Genomic DNA, 26,785 nt, shown 5'->3' on the forward strand with positions numbered 1-26,785 from the left:
GGCCGGTCCTTTTTTACCGGATTACCTCTACTATGGGTCGCTGTTTTCAGTTTGTAATAGATAATCCCTTTGGTAGTCGTCATTTGTACCTTTTTCACCATTTTTCGCAACTCGTCTATGCCGTCGTCCGTATAAAATACGTAAATGCAACATTCCAAAGGTAAAATTCTAATGAAACCCTACTGAAACTTATAGGCCTGATAGATAAGTTACGCGAGGTTGATTTTTTTTAATTTTATATTCGATAGTGGTGACCTCGGTACGAGAATCTGGTTACAGTTCTAACGTGCGTGTAAGTTAATTTAGTCGGTGGTCTGACACGAGCTTTGAATGAGAAATTGGTTATTTCGAAGTGGATTTATGTTTCGTATATTTTCTGGTAGATATTTATCTACTGGTCAAAGTGTAAAAGGATAGAATTTAAAATAACTTTCATTTTAGGAACAATTATTCTGGACATCTGTTGAACTCGAATTCAAATATAAACCTATAATATATGTATTTAATACTAGTTGTCAATAAGTCTTTTGTACTTAAAATCTACGAGCCTAACACGCGAGTGAAGACGCAGGCGACAATTAGTAAGAAAATGAAAGCAGAAAAAAATGACAACAACTTTAGATTCATTTCGACAAAGTATCACAATCTTAATCAGACATACATTTTGAACGTTTTATATATTAATGATTAATTAAAGTGTTTTGTTTGATGTCTTAGCGCAGTTCGAATAAAAAATAGATTAAAAAATATGATGCTGATGATGATGATGATTATAGATGAGATTGATTAAAAATAACAACGGGACAGATAACTAGTTGTGAATAAATTAAATCTTATAACAGTTAAATTATACGTTCAAATGAATATTAATTGTAACTCTAGTAAACTATTCTGTAACTACATGCGGCAAGTCGAGCGTAGTAAATCAAATGTTAAATTTAACTCAACTGTCGACGTTGATTACTAGCCTGATGAGTCGTCTTTGAATACATATTATATATATTATATAGTTTAATACATATATCAAACAAAGCTATAACAATTATACGTTACCCTGCATACTTATAACTAATTTATTTCGATCGATTTACTAGAAAATAGTATTTTTTAATTTTATCGAAATATAGATTTTACCAAAACTCAGCACAATGACAATTTATATCCGAGCTCAACACATTTGATACTTTCATCCCAGGAAATGAAAGGATTCCTCGCGATAGTCGATCTATCTCCATTTTGAAAGTAGCTTAAGTCGCGAGCACAAGTCGTTGCTCAGATTTGAATGAATTGTTTCGGTTCGTTGATTTTCGTATCTTTAGCAATAAAATCTATCAATATATCAAGACATATGTAACAAATACGTCACGTATTTCCATTTGAATGGCAATATATCAATAACCATAAACGAAATATAAATTATTCAAGTAAGCTCTAACAAGTAGGTACTTATAAATAGTGATATTACCATATCTGTCTTGCAGATATTGTGGTGTTATTAACACAAGTAATGCTTGTAACTACTACTACCTGATAACCCGAGGTTAATAACTCTTTACATTTATACAACAGGATCTCAGAAAATGTTCAAAAAGAATGAGTTGTAAAATTTAAATAATTTTTTGAGGAACGTTTGCGTGTTAAAGGATATTACAAAATTAATAACTTTTTAGTTGATTGCACACCTTGGGAATGAAACGATAGCCTCCAGGTTATATCAAATTTAAAACAATGTTATTGCAATGAAAATTACAATGGTATGGGATAAATAAAATTGAGTTTCTTTAGCTGTTTCTTCACAAGTGGGTGGGTGTTACCTACACAGAAGAGCTTGAATAATGCCCTATCAACAAGTAAAATTATTAATGATGATAATGGTGATGCTCATATTTCTAACCAGCATCACAATCTAAAAAATAAAAATTACTGATTGCTGAAAAATTACTGTTAGTGAGCCAGTTCAATTACAGGCACAAGGGACATTACGTCGTAGATGTCAGGGTTGACAGCGGATTAACTGGTTTATAGATCAATCTCAACTAATTTGAAACTGGACCATATAACAATCTCGTAGGTTTTTTTTTGGTAAATATAAAAGCAAGTAATGAATTAAGTATACTTGTTCAAAAAAATGGCCGAATTATTTCATGTCCTCCTTTCAATCGTCAGAAACATTACATTAATATATTTAATGTAAAGCAACCATCAGCTTGGAATGCAGATACTACGATTAGAAACTCAGTAGTTATTCCTAAAACGTGTCCATAATAAAGACATAAAAAGTAATCTCTCAATAGAATTTTAATATAATCAACGGTCCGTACGGGATCATTATCTTTGTTATTAAGGTGTGGTGGTGGATTGTATACGAAGTGTTTGTAAATTATATTTAGGGTAAACGTGAAAGTTAAAACACAGAACGTAACACTTTTTTAAATATTTTAAGAAAAATGACGACGATATCCACTTGACCGATTTCCACGGCCAAGGGCATGGATGCCAACGTCAACATAAATATAAGCCAACTACTGTGTCATGTGTGTGTATGTGTAGTATAGATATACAACTAACTTCTGATATAGATAAACCTTCTTTGTATTTCAAACAGTCATCCCAAAAATCGGGAATAGTATCCTCAGACCATCTCACGACCAGAGAGGATTCGATGCAGAAACAACGACGGCTCGAGAGAACGTTCTCCCAACTTCCAAACTAGTGGGCTACTGTTTTCTTCAAAATCTTACTACTTAGCTCAACATTTGAACCAGGATGTACCGATCCGCAGTCTCATTTAGTACGCCAACAAGTTTCTTATCAGATTGCCCATATTACTAGTGATAAAACAATAAATTAATCTCATACTATATTGGTTTCTGTAATTACTTTTCGAGGGTTGAACAATAACCTTTCTAATATTTAAGATATTACTGGAGTATAATTTGATTTATTTTATATCACCTTTATATTTAATACTTATAATATATGAAAAACGAGCTTTGACTACCTCATTGGTGTAGCTATAAATAAGACTAAATATTCTAAAGTCCTGGGTTCAAAACCTAGGCTGACACAAATTTCTTGGGTTTTTCTAAAACTTGGAGTCTGGAAGTTGGAAGTATGTTCACTCCCGTGCCTCGGAAACGACTTAAAGCCGCTCTTCTGCCATCCTGCTCTTTCGTGTCAGATTTTCCATCACATCGGATTATGAGTGAAGAAATAGAAAGTGCATCCGTGCTTTGACACACTTGCACTATAATGTCCTGCGTAGTTGACCAGTCTCCCTTACGATTGACAGCCATTGCCGAAATCGAAGTTAGGACGACATTTTTATATGAAAGAACTCACAAATGGGCCACCTGATAGTACGACGTGGTCACTATCGCCTGTTGAAATTGGCGTTATAAGAAATATTTACCAATGCGCCACAAACCTTGATAACTAAGAATTTGTGCTTCTTATGTTTGTCAATAAGATGAATCAAATTTTGAGCTGAAATACAACGATATTAAGTAGCTGCTTAGAGAAGAAGAGGTGATGAGTGGTTGGTGGTACCCAGTCGAGCTTGAAAAAAGCCCTACCACTAGTTAACACAGTAATATAAATATTACGAGCATTTACAACTTTATTACACACAAACCTGGGAACGTTATTTGGCTCCAGATACAGTTCTCTGACTATCAGGGTTATTTATAAAGTCACTAAATTTGATAGAATTCAGCACTACTACAATATTTATACTAATATTGTAAATGTGAAAGTAAATCTCTCTGTCACCTCATTACTCTTAAAGCAAAAAAAACGGCGGAACCGATTTCGATGAAATTTGCTATGGATATTGTTTGACTCTCGGGATAGGAATAGGTTATGTTTTTCAGTTGAACCCCTTCCAAATTGCACGCGGGTAAAGTTGCAGGTCCATAATGTTAATATTACATTGCTAACAATAGCATAAAGTGTTAGTAACAAGTATTGTCAGGCTAAAAAAATGTCTACGCGAAATTTTATTACGTTAAATCTCCTCTCTAGATAAACGTGAGAAATATTTGGAAGCATGCCCAATGACACGCGCTATCTGTTTTCAATATCACCGAGAATGTCTAAAACTAGATGACACTGTTTTTCCAACAATACCTTTATTTCAGTTTTATTTAATTTGATATGATATTTTATTTTAGTGGCTATTAACTACTTGTTTAATAAAATTTTAACACGATAAAGTTTTCTATAATAATGTTTTGGACGACTGCCGATATAAATTCAACAACTTCTAAATAACATTACAATTGTAACTGAATCATCTTGATTTATTTAATTTTCTATCTAAGTATATGTCTATGTTATTTGATATCATATCATAATACGTGTTGAAAAGATATGTATGAAGGATTTCATATTTTTTCATTATTTTAGTTATCACAGTGGCTGCTTCGTTAGATTAGTAGATACTTATCTGTTCTTAAAATTCGAATCCCAGGCTGAGCTAATTATGAACTTTCGAGATTTCAACCCGAAATGCAATTGCCACTTCCTCCTTCACAACTCTGGACTGCCACTGGGATATTTTTTTATGATCTTCTTGGGATCGCTGTGGAACCAGTTAGGCCGATATGTTAAAATAGATATACGAACGTTGTAAACACATTACTTACATTGTGTACGTTGTATTGGAAAAGCAATTGTGATCAAGAATTGTGCTAAAAATAACTAAAACTAGTCCTGATGGCCGAGTGGTTACAAGTGAGTTTAATCTCAAACCAAGCATCACTGAATTAATGTGCTTAATCTGTATTTATAATTCATCGTTAGGTGGCAAAGGAAATCCTGCACGTTATGGATCAGCCACGTGTATCCAACCTGTGGTGGAGTAATTTCTAAACTTTTCCTCAAGGGGAGAAGAGGTATTTGCCCAGCAGTGGGATATTAACAGGCTGTCACTTTACCCGTCCAATCTTTGAAAGATTAGACTAATTATCTTCATAAAATGTTTATATTGAAAGAAAAACATATAAACAATAATTTATATTATATTCAGATGGTAAAACTCTAAGTGAATCACATATTATAAGCTACTATTTGAGCTACTTCTACTTTAATATACCCATGACGTCAATTCTCATATAAAGAATTGTGATATTTTACTTCCAACATAAATTCCATAGACAATGTGACAGGTATGTAAAATGGCACATGAGTAATACACTCGTATCTCGTAAAACAAGCGAATGGCCATGTTATGGGGAACACGGCACTGAATTCACCTTTGTAAATGAGGGTTCTAAAAATGTAGGCAAAGGAATTTTATATAATACCTAAATTTACTTGACTTTTACAAATATTGAAACCTTTTTGGGTCAAATACATTTCACTCAAACATTACTCTTAAAACGTTGCACTTAAATTTAAAGTTCGAAATTTTAGTCTCATATTTCTTAATATTTTATTTTGATTTTCATTAAAATTAATTGAAAAATTATATCAATATTTAATTGATAAGTACGATGTATATTCAAGCCTCTCCGGTACAACATATATTAGAACGGTCGTCCAATGTACACACTCCATACACAAAAGTGAGACTAATAACCAAGTGACTTTGGACCCAAACAGTTGTCTCGTTCGTTTTAAATTACGGATACAATAATATTTTTTTCCATCTATTTGACCACAAGGACGGAATCAAACGATTTATGTCATAAATGGATAAAATACTAGGGAAAAGATTTTAAACATTACATAATCGACCATCATCATCATCCTTCTGCTCTTTCCCCAATTTTATTTGGAGTCGGCGCAGCATGTCGTCTTCTTCCATACTTCTCTGTCTGATGTCATCTCACAAGTAACACTCTTTCTAGTCATATCGTATTTCACACAATCCATCCATCGTTTTTTTGGTCGCACTTAAATAACACGACCATACATATACAATATGTAATAGGCTCATATCTAAACGCAAAATTAAAAAAAAATGAACCTCACAGAAGCCTCGCTCGACGTATAACATCTGACGAGAACAAACAACATCAACATTATATCCTGTCGGAAAATACGTTATTACAGTCCAAAGGCCAAAGATAGCAACGCGTGCCCTCATTGGTCAAATCAAATAGCGCGCACTTGTCCGACTTCCTGTCACACATATTTACTTCTCGTTTCAACAAATCGCTTCCATAAACTGCGGGAAAATCAGGTGTTATACCATATATAAATTCCGGATAAAGATATCGCGAATTATCCGTTAGTTTCCTTAAATTTTTTAAGCATAATTTTACTCGGAGCTTCAATGAAACGACATTAAATTTCAAGCAGTTTAAATGAACCTATTTAATGATTGGTCAACTGCACGCTGCACTGATCATGCGGGTGTTTATCGTCGCTTAAAAGTTTGTTTGTATTGTGGATTTTCGGATTCCAACAAAAGGGCGATAGAGAGGATTGGATAATTACTGAGACCAGCCTAACGGAGTAATTATTTGTTGTGATGTATTTACTTTGAAACAAGTATTTATACTTACTTAAGTAGTAGCTGGTAGTGCTTTGTTCGTGTTATGATCAGTAACACCTATTATATATATATATTCAACCGCCAAACAGCATTAGTTATTGTTGTTGTGTTCCGGTTTGTAGGGTGAGTAAGGTGAGTGAACTATAGATTTAGATTATATGCTTTGCGTGCGTAATCAGTGAAGCATTCCGAGGCAAGCGAAATTTTTCGGAATTTATTCTATCATTTTATCCACTAAGCCGTATTACCTGTGGTCCGATAACATGGCGTTCCTTTAGTGATAAGCTTCAAATACATGATGATTCAAACCTTTTTCATGGAGACTGTGTGTCTTATATTTTTTATCTTCACTTAACAATAAATTAATAATTAAATCAAATAAAAAGAATATCATCAGCTATTACACAACTATATATATTGTTAGCGACAAGAATATCACCGGTGTTGTGGTCACGTGTCCTACTGTTATAAAGCTATAAAAGAGCATGACAAAGGGGGATCGGACACTTTTTTCTTGGGCACTCGGAACGTAAAGACGTTGACGAGAGTTTTTGTAATCCTAATCTTTAATCTATATTTTTGTGTTTATTACAATATAATTGCTAGAACATTTCAGTAAAAGTTTTGTTTGTTGATTTAAAGATATTCTAATAAGAGATTTAATGATTTTGTTTTTATTATTATTTAAGTTTAAATTGTTAAATTGATTATAAATAAGAAACCTTTTATTTGGAGTAGTTTTATTTTTTTTTAATTTAATTATTAGCTTTTTGCTAATATCAGAAGTGGGATCTGGCTCCATAGCTAGATTGCCTTTTGATTTGGCATTCTGACTAGGGCTCATTAATTGTGTCTGACTAACATGTCGGGCACAAATAAGAGACAACGAGGTAAAAATACTAATGACACACTAATACAAGGTTTGGAACAGCAGTTGCATGCAATTCTAGACCGTCTCAATGCCTTGGAAGATAGCTCCAGTAACGGGCGATTAAGCAATGCAGTGGCTTCTGGATCAGGCACTGCTGATTTGTTGCCTGTACTACCATCAACATCTGGTCACCCGGAGTCACAAAGACAACCAGCATCACCACTGCCGCGTCCCACCGAGGTATCCGATATTGCTAGTCTGGACATATCTGTACAGCCGGGACCATCGGTATCCTCCGATACCATAGTGAGTGAGGTGACCGACAGGATTGTTAACGCCATCAACTTAATCCCGGTAAGATCCACCCATATTTATATCTCAAATTTTGACCCGCAGTATAATGATATAGATGCATGGTGTGATGAAGTCGATCACGTACGTATTCTTAATAAATGGGACGATAGAGAGTGTTTATCTCATATTGGTAATTGCCTTAAAGGGGACGCGAAATTATGGTTAAACGAGTGGGTTACAAGTAATCGTACGTGGTCTAACTTTAAAAAGAACTTTAAGGCCTTATGCCCTCGTAAGGTTGACATCGCAAATATATTGTTTGAAGTAATGAGTACTAATTCCGATAGCTATCCTACTTATGCTGAATATGCGAGGCGATCATTATTACGTTTAAAAATTGTTAATGGTTTAAGTAATGAATTAATAGTAGCAATTATAATAAGGGGTATAGTTGATCCTCAAATACGCGCTGCCGCCACTAACGCCAAACTTACACCTGATGATTTAGTGAATTTTTTTTCAATTTATACTAAGCCGATACAACATAAGATTATTCGAGGGCATCGCGAAATGTCTGATTATAAAGCTAATTACGTTAATACGCGTAAGAGGGAATATAGTGATACAAAAAGTAAATGTTTTCTTTGTGGTGGTTTTGGTCATAAGCAATATAAATGTTCGAAACGTTTTAAATCAAATAACAATAATGGGAATGTGCGTAACCTTCCATCAACCACCCCCAATAATACAAATAACATGCAAAATAAAATAGATCTTTGCACTTTCTGTAAAAAGATAGGCCATAAAGTTGAGGATTGTTTTACAAAACAACGTGTTGAAGCTCAGGGTAAACCTAATGTAAACTTTTGTCGTGAAGTTGTTGATAATAGAAGGAAAAATGATATTTGCGCGGCCGTTATACAAGGCGTTCCTGTTGATATTTTAATAGATAGTGGGTCTACAATTTCTTTAATATCGGAATCTATCATAAAACATTTTAAAAGTCACAAGACGCCTTGTTTTCGTATTTTACGCGGTATTGGAAGTCAAGAAGTAGAGTCATGCTTTTCGACCGTGTTGACTGTAGAATTTCCAGAAATTACTTTAGAAATCGATTTTCATATTATTGCTGATTGTTACATGAATACGCCTATAATAATAGGTACCGACGTTTTGAACAGGGATGGGGTTATTTACACGCGATCGAAAGGCAGACAATGTTTGACACGTGTACAAAATGTATTTAATATTGAAACAACAACATCTGACAATATCATAAAAACACCTTTGGTTGGCACTGATAAAGATCGTCTTTTATCAATTGTTAATGAATTCGCGGAACATTTTATTACTGGCACCGCCACGAGTACGGTCAAAACTGGATCTATGTTTCTACGTTTATCTAATAATTCCCCTATAGTTTATAGACCTTACAGACTCTCTCACGAAGAAAAATTGCGTGTTAGACAAATTATTAAGGAACTTTTATCTAAAGGTATTATAAGAGAATCAGAATCAGCATACTCTAGTCCAATCCTTTTGGTTAAAAAGAAAGACGGCACAGACAGAATGTGTGTTGACTTTAGGGCATTGAATGCAATAACTGTAAAAGATCGCTACCCTCTACCACTTATTGACGATCACATAGACAGACTAGGTAAAAGTAAATTTTTTACAAGCCTTGACATGGCCACTGGGTTCCATCAAATACCAATGAGTAGTGAGTGTATTCATTTGACGGGATTTGTTACCCCAGATGGACACTACGAGTATTTAAAAATGCCGTACGGTTTGGCTAACGCTCCAGTTGTTTACCAACGCATTATCTCAAATACATTACGACCTTTTATTGAACAAAATCGCGTCTTAGTATACATTGATGACGTACTCATACCTAGTTTAACTATCAATGAGGGTTTAGACACTTTACGGGATGTTTTAAAAGTTTTAACTTCTGCTGGGTTTTCGCTCAATTTAAAGAAATGTTCGTTTCTCACAAATGAAGTTGAATATTTAGGGAGAACGATTGGAAATGGTCAGGTTAGACCGAGCGCTTATAAAGTTGAAGCTTTGATTCGTTCCCCAGTTCCAACTAACGTTAAACAGGTTAGGCAATTTCTGGGACTAGCAGGGTATTTTAGACGGTATATTCCTGGGTATTCAATAAAAACTGCTTGTTTATCTCAACTTTTACGCAAGGGAGTAAAGTTCGAATGGGGTAACGATCAAAAGAATGCTCGACAAGACATCATATCGCGTCTTACTAATGAACCGGTTTTGCATATTTTCGATCCTTCTTTGTCAATAGAAGTTCATACCGATGCATCCGCGTTAGGGTACGGGGCTGTCTTGCTTCAGACTAATATGGATGGTCGCAAGACTGTTGTTGCATATTTTAGCAAAGTTACACTTGGCGCAGAGTCACGCTACCATTCATATGAGTTGGAAACATTGGCAGTGGTCAAGGCATTGCAACACTTTAGGCATTACCTTATAGGCATTCACTTCAAAGTAGTAACAGATTGTAATGCCTTGAAACACACTCAACGAAAGAAAGATCTATTACCGAGAATAGCTCGATGGTGGATCTATCTTCAAGATTTCGATTTTGAATTAGAGTATCGTAAGGGAGCAGCACAGGCTGCTGATGAAGAGACTCAGACTCTTTTACAAAAATTGAATGATGGGGAACTTGATTCATCTCGTTATGTAAAACACAATGATTTGCTTTACTATAAGTATAATTCTGTGGGTAAAGATGCAAAATTACTTTGTTATATACCAAAAGGACATCGTCTTAGTTTATTACGTATATTTCACGATGAACATCAGCATATCGGTGTTGATAAAACTGTCGATTTAATCTTAAAACATTTTTGGTTCCCAGGGTTGAGATCTTTTGTTCAAAAGTATATTAGACATTGTATTGTATGTTTATCTTACAAAAAATGTGCTAGACAACCCTTACAGCCAATCGAATCGTGGAGTAAGCCCAATGTACCGTTTGAAACATTGCATAGTGACGTTTTAGGGCCATTGCCAGTTTCGAATGGCTATAAGTTTGTTATTATTATTATAGATGCGTTTACAAAATATTGCCTTTTGTACCCAATTGCTAAACAAGATTGTAATGAACTTAAAAGAGTTTTTCAAAATGCCATGTCATTATTTGGATCACCTAAATTAATTGTAGCTGATAGAGGCAGAATGTATGAACATACTGTATTTGTTCAATGGGTCTCGGAAATGGGTAGTGATTTGTATTTGATTACACCTGAAATGCACCAAAGTAATGGACAAGTAGAACGCTATTGTAGAACCATTTTGAATATGATTAGAATAGAAAGTAATTTTAAACAAGAAAAATGGTCCGATGTTTTATGGAAATTACAACTTACATTAAATATTTCAATACAAAAATCAACTAAATGCTCTCCTTTAAATCTGTTAATAGGTACCGACGCCACAACACCAGTGCTACGTTCCATTGTGCGAGACATAGCGCTTGAAGGGACAAGCCCTAATCGTGAGTCGTTGCGTGAATTGGCCCGACAACAAGCCAGTGAATCTCTGGAAAGTAATAGAATCCTCCAGGATTACCGCACAAACAAGACTCGAGTTGCGCCTCGTACGTTTAAGATCGGTGACACTGTATTTGTGTTGAAGACCTGTCAATCGACAGGCAAACTGGATGGTGGCATGCGGGGTCCATATAAAGTGGAAAAAGTTTTACCTCATGGGAGGTATGAGTTGAAATTGCTAGCCGGCTCGTATGGTAAAACCACGCAAGCTGCAGCTGAATACATGATTATGTGGCATGGAGAATGGACCCCTGATACTTGTACATCATTCTTCGAAAGTAAGCATTCAAAGACATGTTGAGACCTCTGTCTTTTAAGCATCCTGAGGGCTCTGCTTAGAGATTACAATTATTAGTTTTATGGTAAAGAGCACCCTGAGGGCTCTGCTCTGGGTAGACATGCTGAAGCCTCTGTCTCGTTGCATCCTGAGGGCTCTGCAACAGATGTTTTATATGCGCATATGAAGTTATTATTTCGAGGGTAGCATCCTGAGGGCTCTGCTAACATTTGATTGCAATATGTTTGTTTATTGAAAAATTTTCATAACATAACGATGTTTTTGTTCGTTTTAGCTGAGAATGAGGAGTTCGTAGATCAAATGCCAGATCCACCAAACGATGTGCCATATCAAACGGGCGAGGGCGCGCCGTCGTCAGGATAGGCCGTGTTAGCGACAAGAATATCACCGGTGTTGTGGTCACGTGTCCTACTGTTATAAAGCTATAAAAGAGCATGACAAAGGGGGATCGGACACTTTTTTCTTGGGCACTCGGAACGTAAAGACGTTGACGAGAGTTTTTGTAATCCTAATCTTTAATCTATATTTTTGTGTTTATTACAATATAATTGCTAGAACATTTCAGTAAAAGTTTTGTTTGTTGATTTAAAGATATTCTAATAAGAGATTTAATGATTTTGTTTTTATTATTATTTAAGTTTAAATTGTTAAATTGATTATAAATAAGAAACCTTTTATTTGGAGTAGTTTTATTTTTTTTTAATTTAATTATTAGCTTTTTGCTAATAATATATATATATATATATATATATATATATATATATATATATATGTAAATGTTCCCTAAATCATTATAAACCCCAAATTGTAGGACGTTTGATTGAATGAGAATTACGAAATAATTATATCAATTTCGAATTTGAAAAGGGTTTCATCGAAAATGATTCAAAGGTTTCGGCAAAATAATGAGCCATTGATACCATAATTTTTATCTAATATCATAATTTTTATACAATAGCGGATACAATATTTGTATCGTGATTTTTACAGTCATCCTGTTACTCTATTTTATTATTGGTTTCATTTGTTTTTCTATGGTTTGAAATATTTTTGCAGAACACGGTCCAATTTTATTATAGGTTACCCGAAGCCCTTGACGACTTCGTCCACTGAAAAAATAATTTCATTTAGGTACTTCCCGATCGTAGCGCCACTTACCGCGACCAATCTGGCTTAGATTGAATCCAGATACTCAAATATATTCTAAAAATTACATCGAAATCAATAAAATTCAACCGTTTAGGAAGACTGTTTCAGTTAAATATAAATATTCGGAATCTCAATCTTATTTGAAATCACATCTGTGTCTGTTTTTTATAATAGGATAAATTAATTGATGAAACGATTTTTAACCTTCTAGCGATGAACTCAATTAACAGCAAATTACAAATTCTACTAATCATCCAATCTAGTAAACGTTTACAAACATTTAAGCAACTAGAAAATGCTACAAGTAAGCAATTCATTAAGCGATCACTTAAGATAAAGTTGTGATAGGCAAAGTTGGTGTTAAGAAATTCATTGCCATTAAATAGTCCCTAAGTCTATTAGTCTATTAAGGAGTTTCAAGGAATTTGAGGAGTTAATATACTGACACGTTTTCCAGTGTCCATAAAAATGATTCATCTCATGTTAAACTTTCGCCATTAGTAGTCGTTTGCCGACGAATCAGTTAAAACGACTTCACTATCTAACTTCATTCTTAATGAAAATTTATGGGCTTAGCTATTTGTTTTTTGTTTTCGTGTTATGTTGATAAAAGTATTATTAAAGAAATAGCCTGTATATGTCTCACTGGTGATATGGCTTCTCCTTGAATAAGAACTTTTAAACAGATTCTGCCAATGGCTTAGTGCAGGGCTGGATTTAGGGGACTGCCCCGGGGCCTCCACATGAGAAGGCCCCCACTACAACAGGGATTCCAACGAGTTAACAAATATCTAGATATAGTCAAATTAGAATAATGTTACTAATTACTGTTTTAAAAGTTACCAATACAAGTAAATAAATTATAGCTTACTGATTTAAATTAAAATATTAAAATTAATTCATAATATAATTATTAGGGCCACCACTCCTTTGTGGCCCCGGGGCTTTCAGACCTTTAAATACCGACTTTGGTTTAGTGAGTACAAATGCGGCAGAGTTTCATCAGCATATTATGCAAGTTTCATTACGATATTTCTTCTTCATTGCTGAATTAAATACAATCATTAACACGTTGACAGTCCCTGCATCACATATGATACAAATTTATCTTTCACCATACGTCCTTGCATCACATCTGATGCAAGTAGGCGTACAGACTCTACACCGTTTATTGGCGAGGACGTCTGAGTTAGGGAAATAAATATTATTAGGACGTCTAGAATAGATATTAAGAAAAGTAAAACACCAATGAACCAACACATTTTTTTTACTGAATGAAAATATTGCTAAGACAAAAAATCAATGAAATTCGTTAAAGCATGGGATACAAAATGGCTTATTACATTGCTTACACTCTGTGTGTACCTGAGGTGATTTCTTCTGAGCTTCTTTTGTGGTGCTGCCAGCATCCTTCAATTTCTTGTAGCAACTGAGACAACGTTTTCTTGCAATTTTACCATTAGCTATTCTAGGTATATTGGTAATTTTATGCGATGAAGCCATTAGAGATCTTGATGGCCCTGTAGCGGGTACAGCTAATGCTCCAATTGTCAATATTTTTTTTATTATGTATTCATGGCCAGCTAATAATCTAAATTTTTTGGTTGGATTTAATTCATTGTGAAGGATGATGGCGTTCACAACTCCAATAGACAAAATATCTGCTGCTATCTTTTTGTACCAAATACATGTCTTTCGCACAGGAGAATTGTAGCTTGCTAATTGATCCGCTAGATCAATTCCTTTTTTTCCATTATTGTACGTAAGCACCATCTTTGGTTTCATAATAGGTTGAAAACCTCCAGATAGCTGCATTTCATGATTGTGGCATGTAGATAACATGAAAATATCACGTTTGTCGTGCCATTTGAGGCACGTCATGCAGTCATTTTGTTGAGCGGCGACTTCACCCTTTTTCAATGGTTGGTGTACCACCTCATAAGGAAGCCCTCGCCTTATTTTTCAGACAGTTCCACAAAAATCAGTTTTCTGGTTTTTAAGAAATCTAGCTAAAGGTACACTGGTATAATAATTAGCATCACTTAACGGTCGGGAACTCATTTTTGCTAACTATTTTGTGCAACAATAGATCTGCGATGCTCGATTAATTATGATTAACGTTTATAATTATTTTTATGCAACTACCGCAAGAAAACTAAAACAATTAGTTATATGAATACCCACATTTTTTGCTTCGACGTTCCCTGCATCATATGTGATACACTAAAATTAAGGACGAGACGTCCTTGTATCACATGTGATACATGCTGAAAATAACTGTAATATTACAGTGACGGAGATTTCAATTATAAATTTATTAAATGTGAAATATTTCCAACTACCTTTAATAAAAAAACCGCAGGACGCCACGTGAAGGTTGTTGGATTTGGCCTGGACAGTCAACGTGTTAAGTATATTGATATTCAGCACTATTTGCAAGCTCATTTTTTTTTAATTGAGATTATGGACGTGTAAATATTTAAATTCTCAATACTTGATATAATACTTCCTTATATATAAACATAAACAAAAATATCATATTAAAAATGGTTTTCGATTTTCTTAAAAAAATAACATTGTTCCCAAATATTTCAAGTACAAAATACTTGTTATGTTAGTACTTGTATGTATGCTCAAAGGCGACACATCAAGTTAGCAATCAACGCAAACAGTTGAGTTAACATTAAACTCAACATTTGATTTACTAAGCTCGACATGCCGCATCTAGTTATAGAATAGTTAACTTGTCTTTCGATTAATATTCAACAGAACATTTAATATAACTATAACGAGACTACTATTAAATTCAAACTTATATGTTTCAAATAAATGTCAATAGATGGCGTTAATTCATTTATTGCTGTTTCTGAATCACACTGGATAGATTTTTTATAATTAATATAGAATATTATGCTTACGTCTACCACTATTATGCTTGCTATGGTTAGTTCAAGTTCGATGAATCAAGCACCGTTGAATTTTGATGTACTGATCATCTCGTGTGTGGCGTTGAAGAAAAACAACTTGAGAAAACTTGCATATTTCGGATTAAAATCACTTACATATGTATGCCCCCACCAGAATTGAAGATACGCTATGATTTAAGCTCAAACATCCTCAAAAAGGGGAGGATTCCTTAGCACTGAAATGGGTTATTTACATGCGGTTTCGTTACATATTGTCATTATTATGTGGAATATAATACTAGTCTCATTCTTAATATTAAGATCCCTTGATTACTTCGAGCGTATAGAAACAAACCGAGCGAGATGAGCGTCAGATTTCAAGGTCACAGTTTAGTGGTACTTCGTAACATCGCAAAATTTAAGAGAATTATTTCTGACATAAAAATGTTCGTATTTTGATAAGTGTATTTGATGTACCTGCGTTAATTATTAGTCGACTTCATGGAATGGTTACCCATTAGGCTAATTTTCATTTGTATTAGCCGATATGAAACAGATTTTCATATTTATTTATTAAATAGAGCGGACCTTTAGTTTAAACACGACTCTGTAGTCGTATTTAAATTAGATAAAATAATTTTATCCACATGGGTAGAATAAGGATACTTATTTCCTTTAATCGATGCTGTCTCATTGGAGCAGTACTTTTATAAGGTATACCGATATTAATATACAAAATATAAATCTTATTTACCACAAACATTTAAACTATGAAATGTAATAATGAAAGTTACAAAAAAAATATTTATATAATCTAAGCAGATATTCATATTCGGAGTTCCTAAAAGTTTCTGCATATCTTGTGTGTTCCATTTATGAAACCTTAAATAAAGCCATTGTATGACTAACTTGAGAAGTTACATGAAGGTTTATAATATAATCAAATAAAAAGCCAATTTAATTGAATAATATATAAATTGTAAAACTTGTGTTTATAAATTATATCCTACTCAACAGAAACAAAAAACTTGGTGTGGGCGGTGATAAATATATGCCGACGTATGGAAAACCGCAGCGGAATAACGTGTTGGGATAATCTTTAAATGTAACCTTAAACTTCGTTTTGTTTTAAATATAAAATGTTTCAAAATACAATTTTAATGACAGAAAAATATTGCGTCTGTCACATGAACTAAGTATTCTGCTGTAATAATTCTAAAGGATCATCGATTTTTATTTACGTATTACTATATAAGGATAACATTAATTTAAACTATTTAAATGTACGAGTGATTCGTTTTATGACATTGAAAATTGAATAGATGATAATGATTTAATTTCGTTAAATTATTTTCTCTGCATTAAGAAGCGAATGTTTTATCCAAATTTGACAACGTATGTTAGCAGCTTTCGAATTGACAATAAGAATTCAGTCAGGATGCTAACGATCCTGAATGGTTTCGGCTTAGGTAGACATAACGATTTCATCGACACCACTTCGATATTTGGAAATCTAAAACAGTGACACGTTTAAGGCATTATCTGAGTCACACAATCAGAACCAGCTTTCGTCGGCGGTTTTTCCGAACCGATATAAAATTGGAAACCTTCAAAAAAATAGACTTCTCATAGCATTTTAAAGGTAAGCAACGCATTTGATTTCGGTATTGAAGATATCCATGGGTGGTGGTAGTCACTTTTTCATCAAATGAGGCTCCTGTCTCTTTGCCCAGTATACCATAAAACCTGGATATGCGACATTACAATTCACAAGATTGTGCGCTAATTCTTTATTATCTCACAATTACAATAAACAAGGTAATCCAATATCAGAAAGGATCCTGTGCTATCTTAGTACGTAAGACAAAGAGTTTTTTCACATGTATTTCGAGTCACGGAAAACGCAAGTCTATTGTACAAACATATGTAATATTTTTTATAATTTGACGATGTGTATTCAAACGAACATGCAAAACGTCTATCACACTGAGCCACGATGCTTACGCGTGCCGTCAAGAAAGCAAATTTCATCTAACAGACATCTCGGCTCCATTTTCCCCCTTTTTTCCTTAATATGCTCCGAACCCTCTCGTAGTTTGGCATTCATTTTGTATTGTTCAATTTTGCTTATTCACATACATATGGTTTTGGTTAATAACTATCGAATATGTTACGATTTTCTTGGCACTTCATCATCGATACAGGGTCCTGATTATTCTTTGATTTTCTGGAATCCCCAAAAAATGTTCAAAAATTTAGCGCTATTTTATTTCAAATTCATATTCTGTACCTTATTCCAAATAATATTACGTACATTTTCATTTCATTGAAATGTTAAAAAATATAAATAAATACCAAGATAGTGGATATACTATTGTATCATTCGAATAATATATGATATAAAAAACAAAAATAGAAAAATAAATAACTAAAGTAACTTTGAATCGAAAGAATATAAAAAAACCGGAATCGTATTCCAATTTCACGACGAACATCAAACTAATCAGCCGGATAAAACTGTCAAATAGACGACGCGATTCTGATTTTATTCGACAAATAGTCTTAAATTTTTTTGTTGATTATTGTAATTAAAGTTCAATGAAATATGAATATGATTAATAAATACCAAAGTATTACAGATTTGTAATTTAAGAAAATGTTTTTAATTGTAATAAAGATTATAAATCATTGTTCAATTGAATATGATGTTGTAAAGTACTTTTTGTAAGTTCATTTGGGTAGATACCTACCACTTATTATATATTCTACCGCCGTACAACAACATTTAATATTGTTATGTTCTATTTTAAAGGGTGAGTGAGCCAGTGAACAGGCATATGGGACATAACAGCAGTCACATTATTATATATTCGTCTTTATAAATTAGTATTAAAAGATTATGTCTCTAACCTACATCTACTTATGCCAGAAACAGCAGTCCTGGATTGACAAACAGAATACTATCTATTGAAATTACGGCCGCAATAATTCATTAAGATTCAGTCCATTTATTTCAGTGATAGAATACAAACATACAGTAGAGTAACTTTCGTATAATATATCACATACTCATGACCAAGATAAATGCAGATATATGTACGTACATAATAAAATAGGGACGTAAATTATGACCTAAGCCGGAGAACGTTAAAATATTAGATTTAGGCAATTTCGTGGAATACATACTATTTCAAATTGAATTTATTTCTTTGCCAACCGAGCTTGGGTACATTTTATTTGATGGGACAAAACAGTTATCTAATTTTACGCTCATTACTATTTCCTTATTCAGAAATGCTTTTTTTTTGGATGTCACGCTGTGACCATTATTTTAAAAGCCTATGGTCCAATGGATATAATCATTCGATTTTATACCAATGTATTGAGTATCGGACTAACACCAAAAAAATGGAATTATATCAATTTGATTTTATAATTAATCTTGTGTTTGCTAAAGGCAAATATCGTGAGGAAACCTATATCTGATAGGAATCTACCACGTGGGTATCAACCAGCATTGGAGTAACGTGAAGGAAAAACTTTGACTAGCGTAAAGTAAAGACTTTGACCTTTTGAGGAAGACGTTTAGACCGGTCGAATATTTGCAGCCTTTCATTTTCATTTCCTTTTGTAGTTACCACAGTTTATCAATGCATTCAAGTAAGGTTTTGAGTAAGCTGCCTTATTGAGTGTCATCCACATACCAGCTAACATATTAATAATTATTATTACTTTGTATAACTGAGTACAGTGTAATTTCAAGCACTCGGGACCTATTATCATCTAATTCACCTAATCGCTGAATTCAGCGATACATTACTGTCTGCCTGTGGGTGGAGGGAAGCTGACAATCGTGCCGCAACGTCGCGAAACGTGCTAAACAAGAAATCGTGAACCAGGAACATCGAATCGTAGACGAATATAAATAAGAAAAACATACGGAAAAATAGCAAAAAAACAGTTAGACTTTATTTTTCAGTTTCGCGCTTGATATCTCAATCCACCATCCATCCACGGTAGGTGAAAAATGTATAAGATCTAAATTTGTATTGCGTAGATGAAGAAACAAAAAATATCTTATAATAATTGTCGTATAACAACGCACAGTCGAGTTATCACAAAAAAATTCAAGTCTTTTTTTCAAGATGGCGGCGAACGCAGATAGGAAATTGAGGTCAACAATTGCAAGTTAAGCTTTTCTCAGCACTATCTACAATATATCCGAAAATCGTACTTCTCGGTTTATTTGGATTTCCAAATATATATAATGACCGGACTATGTGTACCATACATGTTTTATTTCATTACTCTGTAAAAAAATTCTGAAAAGTTCATATCGGATGTATAAGAAGTTTTTTTTTTAATATTATTTTTTCAATGAAAATTCCTTGCAGCAAATTGTTCTACAAAGCTGGTATACAAACATCCTCTACAGATTGTGATCGGAGAACAAACACAATTTCTATTGTAACAGAAACGCAATCCCGATAGGAAATATCGAGTGAAACAAAAATTTTCAAATCTTGATTTTATACGGAAAATATTATCGCTTAAAAAATATTAATCTCCGTAAGTGTCTTTGTTAAGAATTTAAGAAATTGTACGCGATTGTGTGTATTGTATCAGAAGTTCAAGAATCGTTGACATGCTTTGATTTAGAAAACGGCTTATATAATTTGTATTCCAAAATCAAAATATTCTTTATTCAGGTATTTCTTGTAAGAACGTCTGGATCTTCATTTTACAGGATTCAATTAAATATAAAACCAATACCATTTCGAAATGCAAATTCTACTGTAAATAGCATGCAAGAGACTCGTAAGAAAATAATAAAAATAATAACATGCGAAAATATAAGAACAACTTCGTTTCCCCCTTTAATGAAGCGAAAAGAAGTCTGACCAAGACGCCGTCTCCTACTACAACCGTGCTAGGTGAGACAAAAAAACAATTCTGTGTATTAAGAAGCATGAAATTATGCCTAGAACTGAATTGAGAGAACGGAAACTAATACTAATACGTTCTAGTAGTCATAGTAAACTGTGTTATGCTTATTTCCGTACATGATACGTCTTAGTACGGTCAAAATAAGAAACTGTGGCAGACTCCTCGAAGTTTGTCGTGAGTGGGTACGAAATAAGTCCAAGAGATCAAAACATTTATGTTTTTCTTTTTTTTTTTAATATTGGACAACATCATATACCTTACTCTGATCCCGTAAGTAGCTAAATCACTTGTGTTATGGAAAATCAGAAGTAACGACGGTACCACATACATCCAGACCCAAGACAACATAGAGAACTTTTTCTACATCGATTCAGCCGGGAATCGAAACCGGAACCTTGGAGTGGCGTACCCATGAAAACTGGTGTACACACTACTCGACCATGGAGGTCGTCGATTTTGTACCGACTCAGCGATTTGTGAATTGTAAAAATTCACGTTACGACATCATAACGCGCTACGTTTCACGCTACGGCATCGTTTAATCTATGTGATAAATAATGACCCCAGAATTGCATCCTTAGATTTTGTATCATGACGTGCAATGTTCATTTGTACAAGACGACGACGACATGTTTTTGTATGGCAGCTGTACCGCTATCGATAAAAGAACGTTTCGATAAATAATTAACAAGCCTTTATTGCACGCTGCGCCGTAATTTTATATAAATTGTATTGTATTCGCATTGTTCCTAAATATGTTATATAGAATTTTATTTGTTCATAAAGTCAAATAATGGCCAGTTATGAGCAAAAGTAACTTTGTGTTTGAGCAAATATAATTCATTCGACTTATTTGTTTAAATCGAGCTCTTTTTGGGTGAGTTTAATTTCAGTTTCGAGTAAATAGGAAGGTTTTAATGGTACACACAGGTGTTTAAACATTTATTAATCTTTTGAAGTTATTACATTTGAGAGGGAAATGCCTCATGTGAAGCAATTTGTAGCATGTTTCGGTAGAAGCGATACAATTTCCTTATTTACAGTAAATTCTTGGGAAAATTCTCATAGGAAATATATTATTACCTATGTATTGTGTGAACTTAGTCACAGGTTTTGAACGAGATATTCTGAAGGATAGAACTCTTGATTTTTTTTTCACGTAGCAACACACACACTGTTATTTTGTCTGGCTTTATAGTAGTTTGAAGCTAATACTGTACAACCAATATACAACGCTGTTGATAACAAATTAAATTAAATTTAATAACTAATAAGTGACAACCCTAGAACACGATCGATGTCCCAACTCGTATCCTGAATGCGAGAAAGCATTTCGTTAGCTCGAAATGTTTAATAACAGGCAAGAATACACAACACAAGGTTTATCTTAATGTATAATTTCAGAGGGATGTCCTTTTCGAGATTATAGCTGCAAAATTAATCCGACACAATAATATAAAAAAAAACAAGTTTAGTTTTACACAAAACCTGTGTAAAAATGAGTAAATGCAACTATTATGTAATGTATTGTATTTTGACGACCTCCGTGGTCGAGTATTGTGTACACCGGTTTCATGGGTACGCCACTCCGAGGTCCCGGGTTCGATTCCCGGCCGAGTCGATGTAGAGTTCATTAGTTTTCTTGGGTCTGGGTGTATGTGGTACCGTCGTTACTTCTGATTTTCCATAACACAAGTGCTTTAGCTACTTACATTGGGATCAGAGTAATGTACTTGATGTTGTCCAATATTTATTTAATTATTTATTATACGTCACAGAAGTAAAACTATATGTCGTAAGTCAATAACGATTCACGCAAACGTTCAATTAAAATTTTACTCTCATCGTGTCTAAGTTTAATTTCAATTCGTTTGTCAATTTTTATTCCGTTGAATGATACCGAAAGGTAATCCTTTAAACTTACCATTCGGCATTTTAAAGCGATTGTCACCTTTGAATGACAACAACTCTGAAATTAGATCTTCGTCTATTCAAAATACAAGCGCTTTAAACTTTTATTTAAGCGGCTTTATTTGTGTACTAATGATATCGAATCCTCACAAGTTCTACGGACTTACTATCGTAACCCTTTCGGGAACTTTAGCTTTTACGTCGTTAAACAGGATCCGTTATGTTCGTAATTGTTATCCCTCCTATTTCTTTTATTTATCTTTAGGAAGGCAAAACAGGAAAATGTACCTGATGATAAACCATCCTCCCGACTGGCATTGTGTTAAAATCCACTTCATCTAATATTTAAAGTCACTTTTTCCCGAGCGCCGATATGACCCAGTGGTTAGAATCTTAACCGATGATTGCGGGTTCAAGCCCAGGCAAGCACCACTAAATTTTCATGTGTTTGTGTTTATAATTCATCTCGTGCTCGGCGGTGAAGGAAAACATCGTGAGGGAACCTGCATGTGTCTCATTTTAACGAAATTCTGTCACTTGTATTGGATACACAAACCGCATTGGAGCAGCGTAGTGGAATATGCTCCAAACCTTCTCCTAAAAGGGAGAGGAGGCCTTAGCCCAGCAGTAAAAGTTTACAGGTTTACAGACAACGGAGCATCAGACAGCTTATGGCCTAAGGCTACTTATAAAACAAAAAATTCAAAGACTAAAGCTACTTCTAGAACTATAAATTGACCTAAAAATACACATGTATTTTAGTAGATTTTCCTCAATCGAAACAGTTATGTGAATGCCACACAAGCGCTTCTAGTAATCCTTTTAACTTGAACATACAAAGTCTTAAATCTTTTGTACTTTTGTTAACTTGATTTAAACTAAGTTTCACTAGCTTGGAAAAGCGAAGTTCTCTTGTATTTGTAGCGTGCATATCAGTATAGTTAGATATTCTATAGATAAAAACATGACTAAAGTGTTCGCCGACAGTTCTCGCTTTTTTTTTGTATTTGTCATGCAAAGCTATCTAATAATAATAAGTAACGGTACTTAAATATACATTATATAAGTGTACAGCCATATTTGATGTCCCAATGACCGATATTGGCAGCGTTCTCCATAGGTGCTACACTAATATATCCTTATATTATTGTAGCACACAATTACCTGTTTGATCATACTTGCAAGTCTCTCATTCTGAACTCTTATAATTGGAGTTGATGATGTCCAAAAATGTAATGATGGCAATTTTTTTTTCGAAAACTGTTTCGAAGTAACTTTATTATCTTTTAAAACTCGCCATGTTGTGTATGGTCACTGAAATTCATTGTTTAAATTTACTCATTTTAGTCATTGGAGAACCTCAAACCTGAAAATGTATCTACCCTGGTCTGTCCCCTAACCGATTCTGTTCATGAATGAGATTGAATTAATATTGAACGGGATTTTTGTGAAATTCCTAAAACCCAATTAATTATTATTAACTTGAACCCTTGTTGTCCACAGAAAACCATTCCAGTCGAATTTTAGTCGTGTGGTATCAAACAAGGATTATGCATTACATGTTGCTTATATTTAAACACTACCTTAGAAATTATGCAAATTAAAACGGATAACTTTAAAAAATATAATTTTCTTTTTTAAATAAATATACCTAATTTATACGAAGTGCCAACCCTAGCGAGCCATATTCACGATAAAGTTTTCTAATAATGTCCGTTCCAAATTGAACTAATATTTCTTCCAGGGTTGGTAATGCAAATGAGTTTTTTTTCGTTCCGTGCTAAATTGGACGCTTTTGCATATTTTCAACGTAAATAAAATTTAGTTATAGACATATTTTCTACATTGAAACTAGATATATTAAGCTTATACATATGTTTAATAGGAATTGTTTTTGTCAATTATATATCATTATAATAAAATATTTTCAGTTTATAAATAAAACTGGCTGTCCGGTCTGACTTTGTTCGGGTAAAATTGACACTATGTTATCCATCCCATTTCTCTCAATTAAAGTTGATCATCTATGCTATCAAAAGAGTAATTATAATAAATTTCAAATCAATAGGATCTACCTTTAGGTATATTACCGGCATTACACCACGTCTCGTAGTGATTAGGCTTGGATTTTTTTCCATCAACCAATTCCCCTGCGAGTTATACATATATGCGAGTTTACTTGGTAGTTTCTTCGTGCAAACCCGTCTGGCTAGGTACCACATAACTACGTGAGATCTTATAACTTTTTGACAGTGCGAGTGATATGATCTCGTTTTGACAACATTTTACATGAAAATGTTTTTGGTGGGATCATATTGTACCACCAAACAGCAATATTTAGTATTCTTATGATCCTATTTGAAGGGTAAGTGAGCCAGTGTAATTACAAGCAAAAGGGATATCTTAGTTGCCGAGATGGATTATAATAACAAATTGAGAAATCGAAAATGATGCCTCATTCAAATTCTTGATCCCGGTATAATATTTTAATTATGGGAGAGTTCAGTATATTGCCTACTAAATATCTTACCATTGAAGAACAATATTAATTAAATTGCTGCAGTATGTTTAGACACGTGGAATGTACATAATTATGTCATAGGTATCTGTAATTACCACTATGGTGCCCATAATAACCAAGAACCTACGAGGGCCATATATCGAATCACAAATTCCACTTATTGAATATAATTATGTAATGATTGTTAAAATACTACCCGTGGGGTATTGTTCCGTCACGGAAGTGACCAGTTACACCTGAATGACGGCTAAATTTTTATTCAATTGTAAAAAAAGTATCTAAATTTGAATGACATACGAGTTAAAGCTAAACGTTTTATGTTAAAAGAGAAATTTAATTAAACCGGTAATAAGCAGTTACAACGATTGACTAATAACATTAATAGCGTTAATATTTAAACACATAAACCGAATCATATATCTTCTATATGAATTATAAATGCAAAAGTAACGTTTGTCAGTCTGTCTATTATGCTTTCATGGCCAAAATACTGAACCAAATTTGATTAAATTTGATATGAAGATAGCTTCAACCCCAAAGGACAGGCTTTTTTATACCTATCACCAAACGACCAATAACAAAAATCGAGTGAAGCTGCGATCGACAACTTGTATACAATAAATACGAGCTAAAATTTTAAAATATATATCAAATTAAACGGTCAAAACCAGTTACAACCAGTCTGTGAAAATAAATAACCAGAATATACGACGCAATGCTTATGAAGGTTTTGAGAAATATGGGAAGCGATTTGAAGCGTCATTTCCTTCGAAGCCTCGTGAGTCTTATTGAGAAAAAGAGCAAGTCAAAGCTATCTTTATCGGTCAATTTGATACAACATTATTTTTATCGGTGGCCAATTTCTTTAAATACAAATCGTTCTTCTTCCTCGAAGCTGAAAATTGTAGGTACTTTTAGTAGTAGGAACCACAGGATACCAGTTGCTAACACATCAGTTCTCTGAAAGCGTTGCTATGTTAGCGAGTATCTTTCTTTTGATTTATTCAAGAATTAAAGATGAACAAACGAATCTACAGGTAGTTTTTGGTTATCTTCACGTATAAACATTACTTTATACATCGTTAATGAGTTGTTAACTTTAGATGAAAAATATTATCCTTTTTTACTTAAGTCTGTCTCATTTCAATATCATTTCAATCAGTTTGAAGTACTATTTGGCGGTTCGATCAAAATTGTGAAGATCTACGGGAAGGATATGATATAACATATTCATATTGATTCAATGATTGGAGATGTTTTCTCTTGTTGTCAAGTTATTTTTAGCATGTGAAAATTCAGTAGCACTTGCACTTGAACTTGGAATAAAGGCTTAAGAGTCACGTCATCTCACTACATGGCCGTCACGGTTTAGTCGTTGGTATTTAGTATTCTGGTGCTCGGTGGTGATGGATATAAAAGACAGAAAAAAAGAAAGAAATGTTTATTTGGGAAACGACACGATCATAAAAGTATACATAGATTTTTAGATTAAGTAGTAACTTAATCTACAAAAAACACAACAAAAACAAAATAAGAAATTTGGTAAGAAATGTTAGAAAACATGTCCTAAATAGGTGTACCATTCAGCTTCCAAGTTGGGTTCCAAAAACCCAACGCTTAATTTCAATGGTTGGGTACCACTATGTCATATAAAAGATAAATCTGCCACGTGTTCCGCAGTGGATACACACGACGTTACCGTCGATTTATAATTATTTGATATTATTTATAATTAAGGCACTATAGCAATAGGAATAGAGTAGTTTTCTACGAGTGAAAAATAAATAAATAAATAAATATAAATA

At 33.7% G+C, this 26,785-nt stretch overlaps 2 protein-coding genes across 2 annotated transcripts in view; both read left to right on the forward strand.

The window, feature by feature from the left end:
- The window catches only part of LOC113398559 (zwei Ig domain protein zig-8-like), a 204,656-nt gene that overhangs the window by 11,501 nt on the left and 166,370 nt on the right, over positions 1–26,785 (forward strand). The window lies entirely within an intron of this gene.
- On the forward strand, positions 10,307–11,922 carry LOC135193791 (uncharacterized). Its single transcript, XM_064217769.1, has 2 exons — positions 10,307–11,526; positions 11,821–11,922. Exons 1-2 carry the CDS (start codon positions 10,827–10,829, stop codon positions 11,907–11,909), a joined length of 789 nt encoding a protein of 262 aa, XP_064073839.1. The 5' UTR covers positions 10,307–10,826; the 3' UTR covers positions 11,910–11,922.

Source organism: Vanessa tameamea, chromosome 18 (genome assembly GCF_037043105.1).
Source record: "Vanessa tameamea isolate UH-Manoa-2023 chromosome 18, ilVanTame1 primary haplotype, whole genome shotgun sequence".
NCBI classification, from domain to species: domain Eukaryota; kingdom Metazoa; phylum Arthropoda; class Insecta; order Lepidoptera; family Nymphalidae; genus Vanessa; species Vanessa tameamea.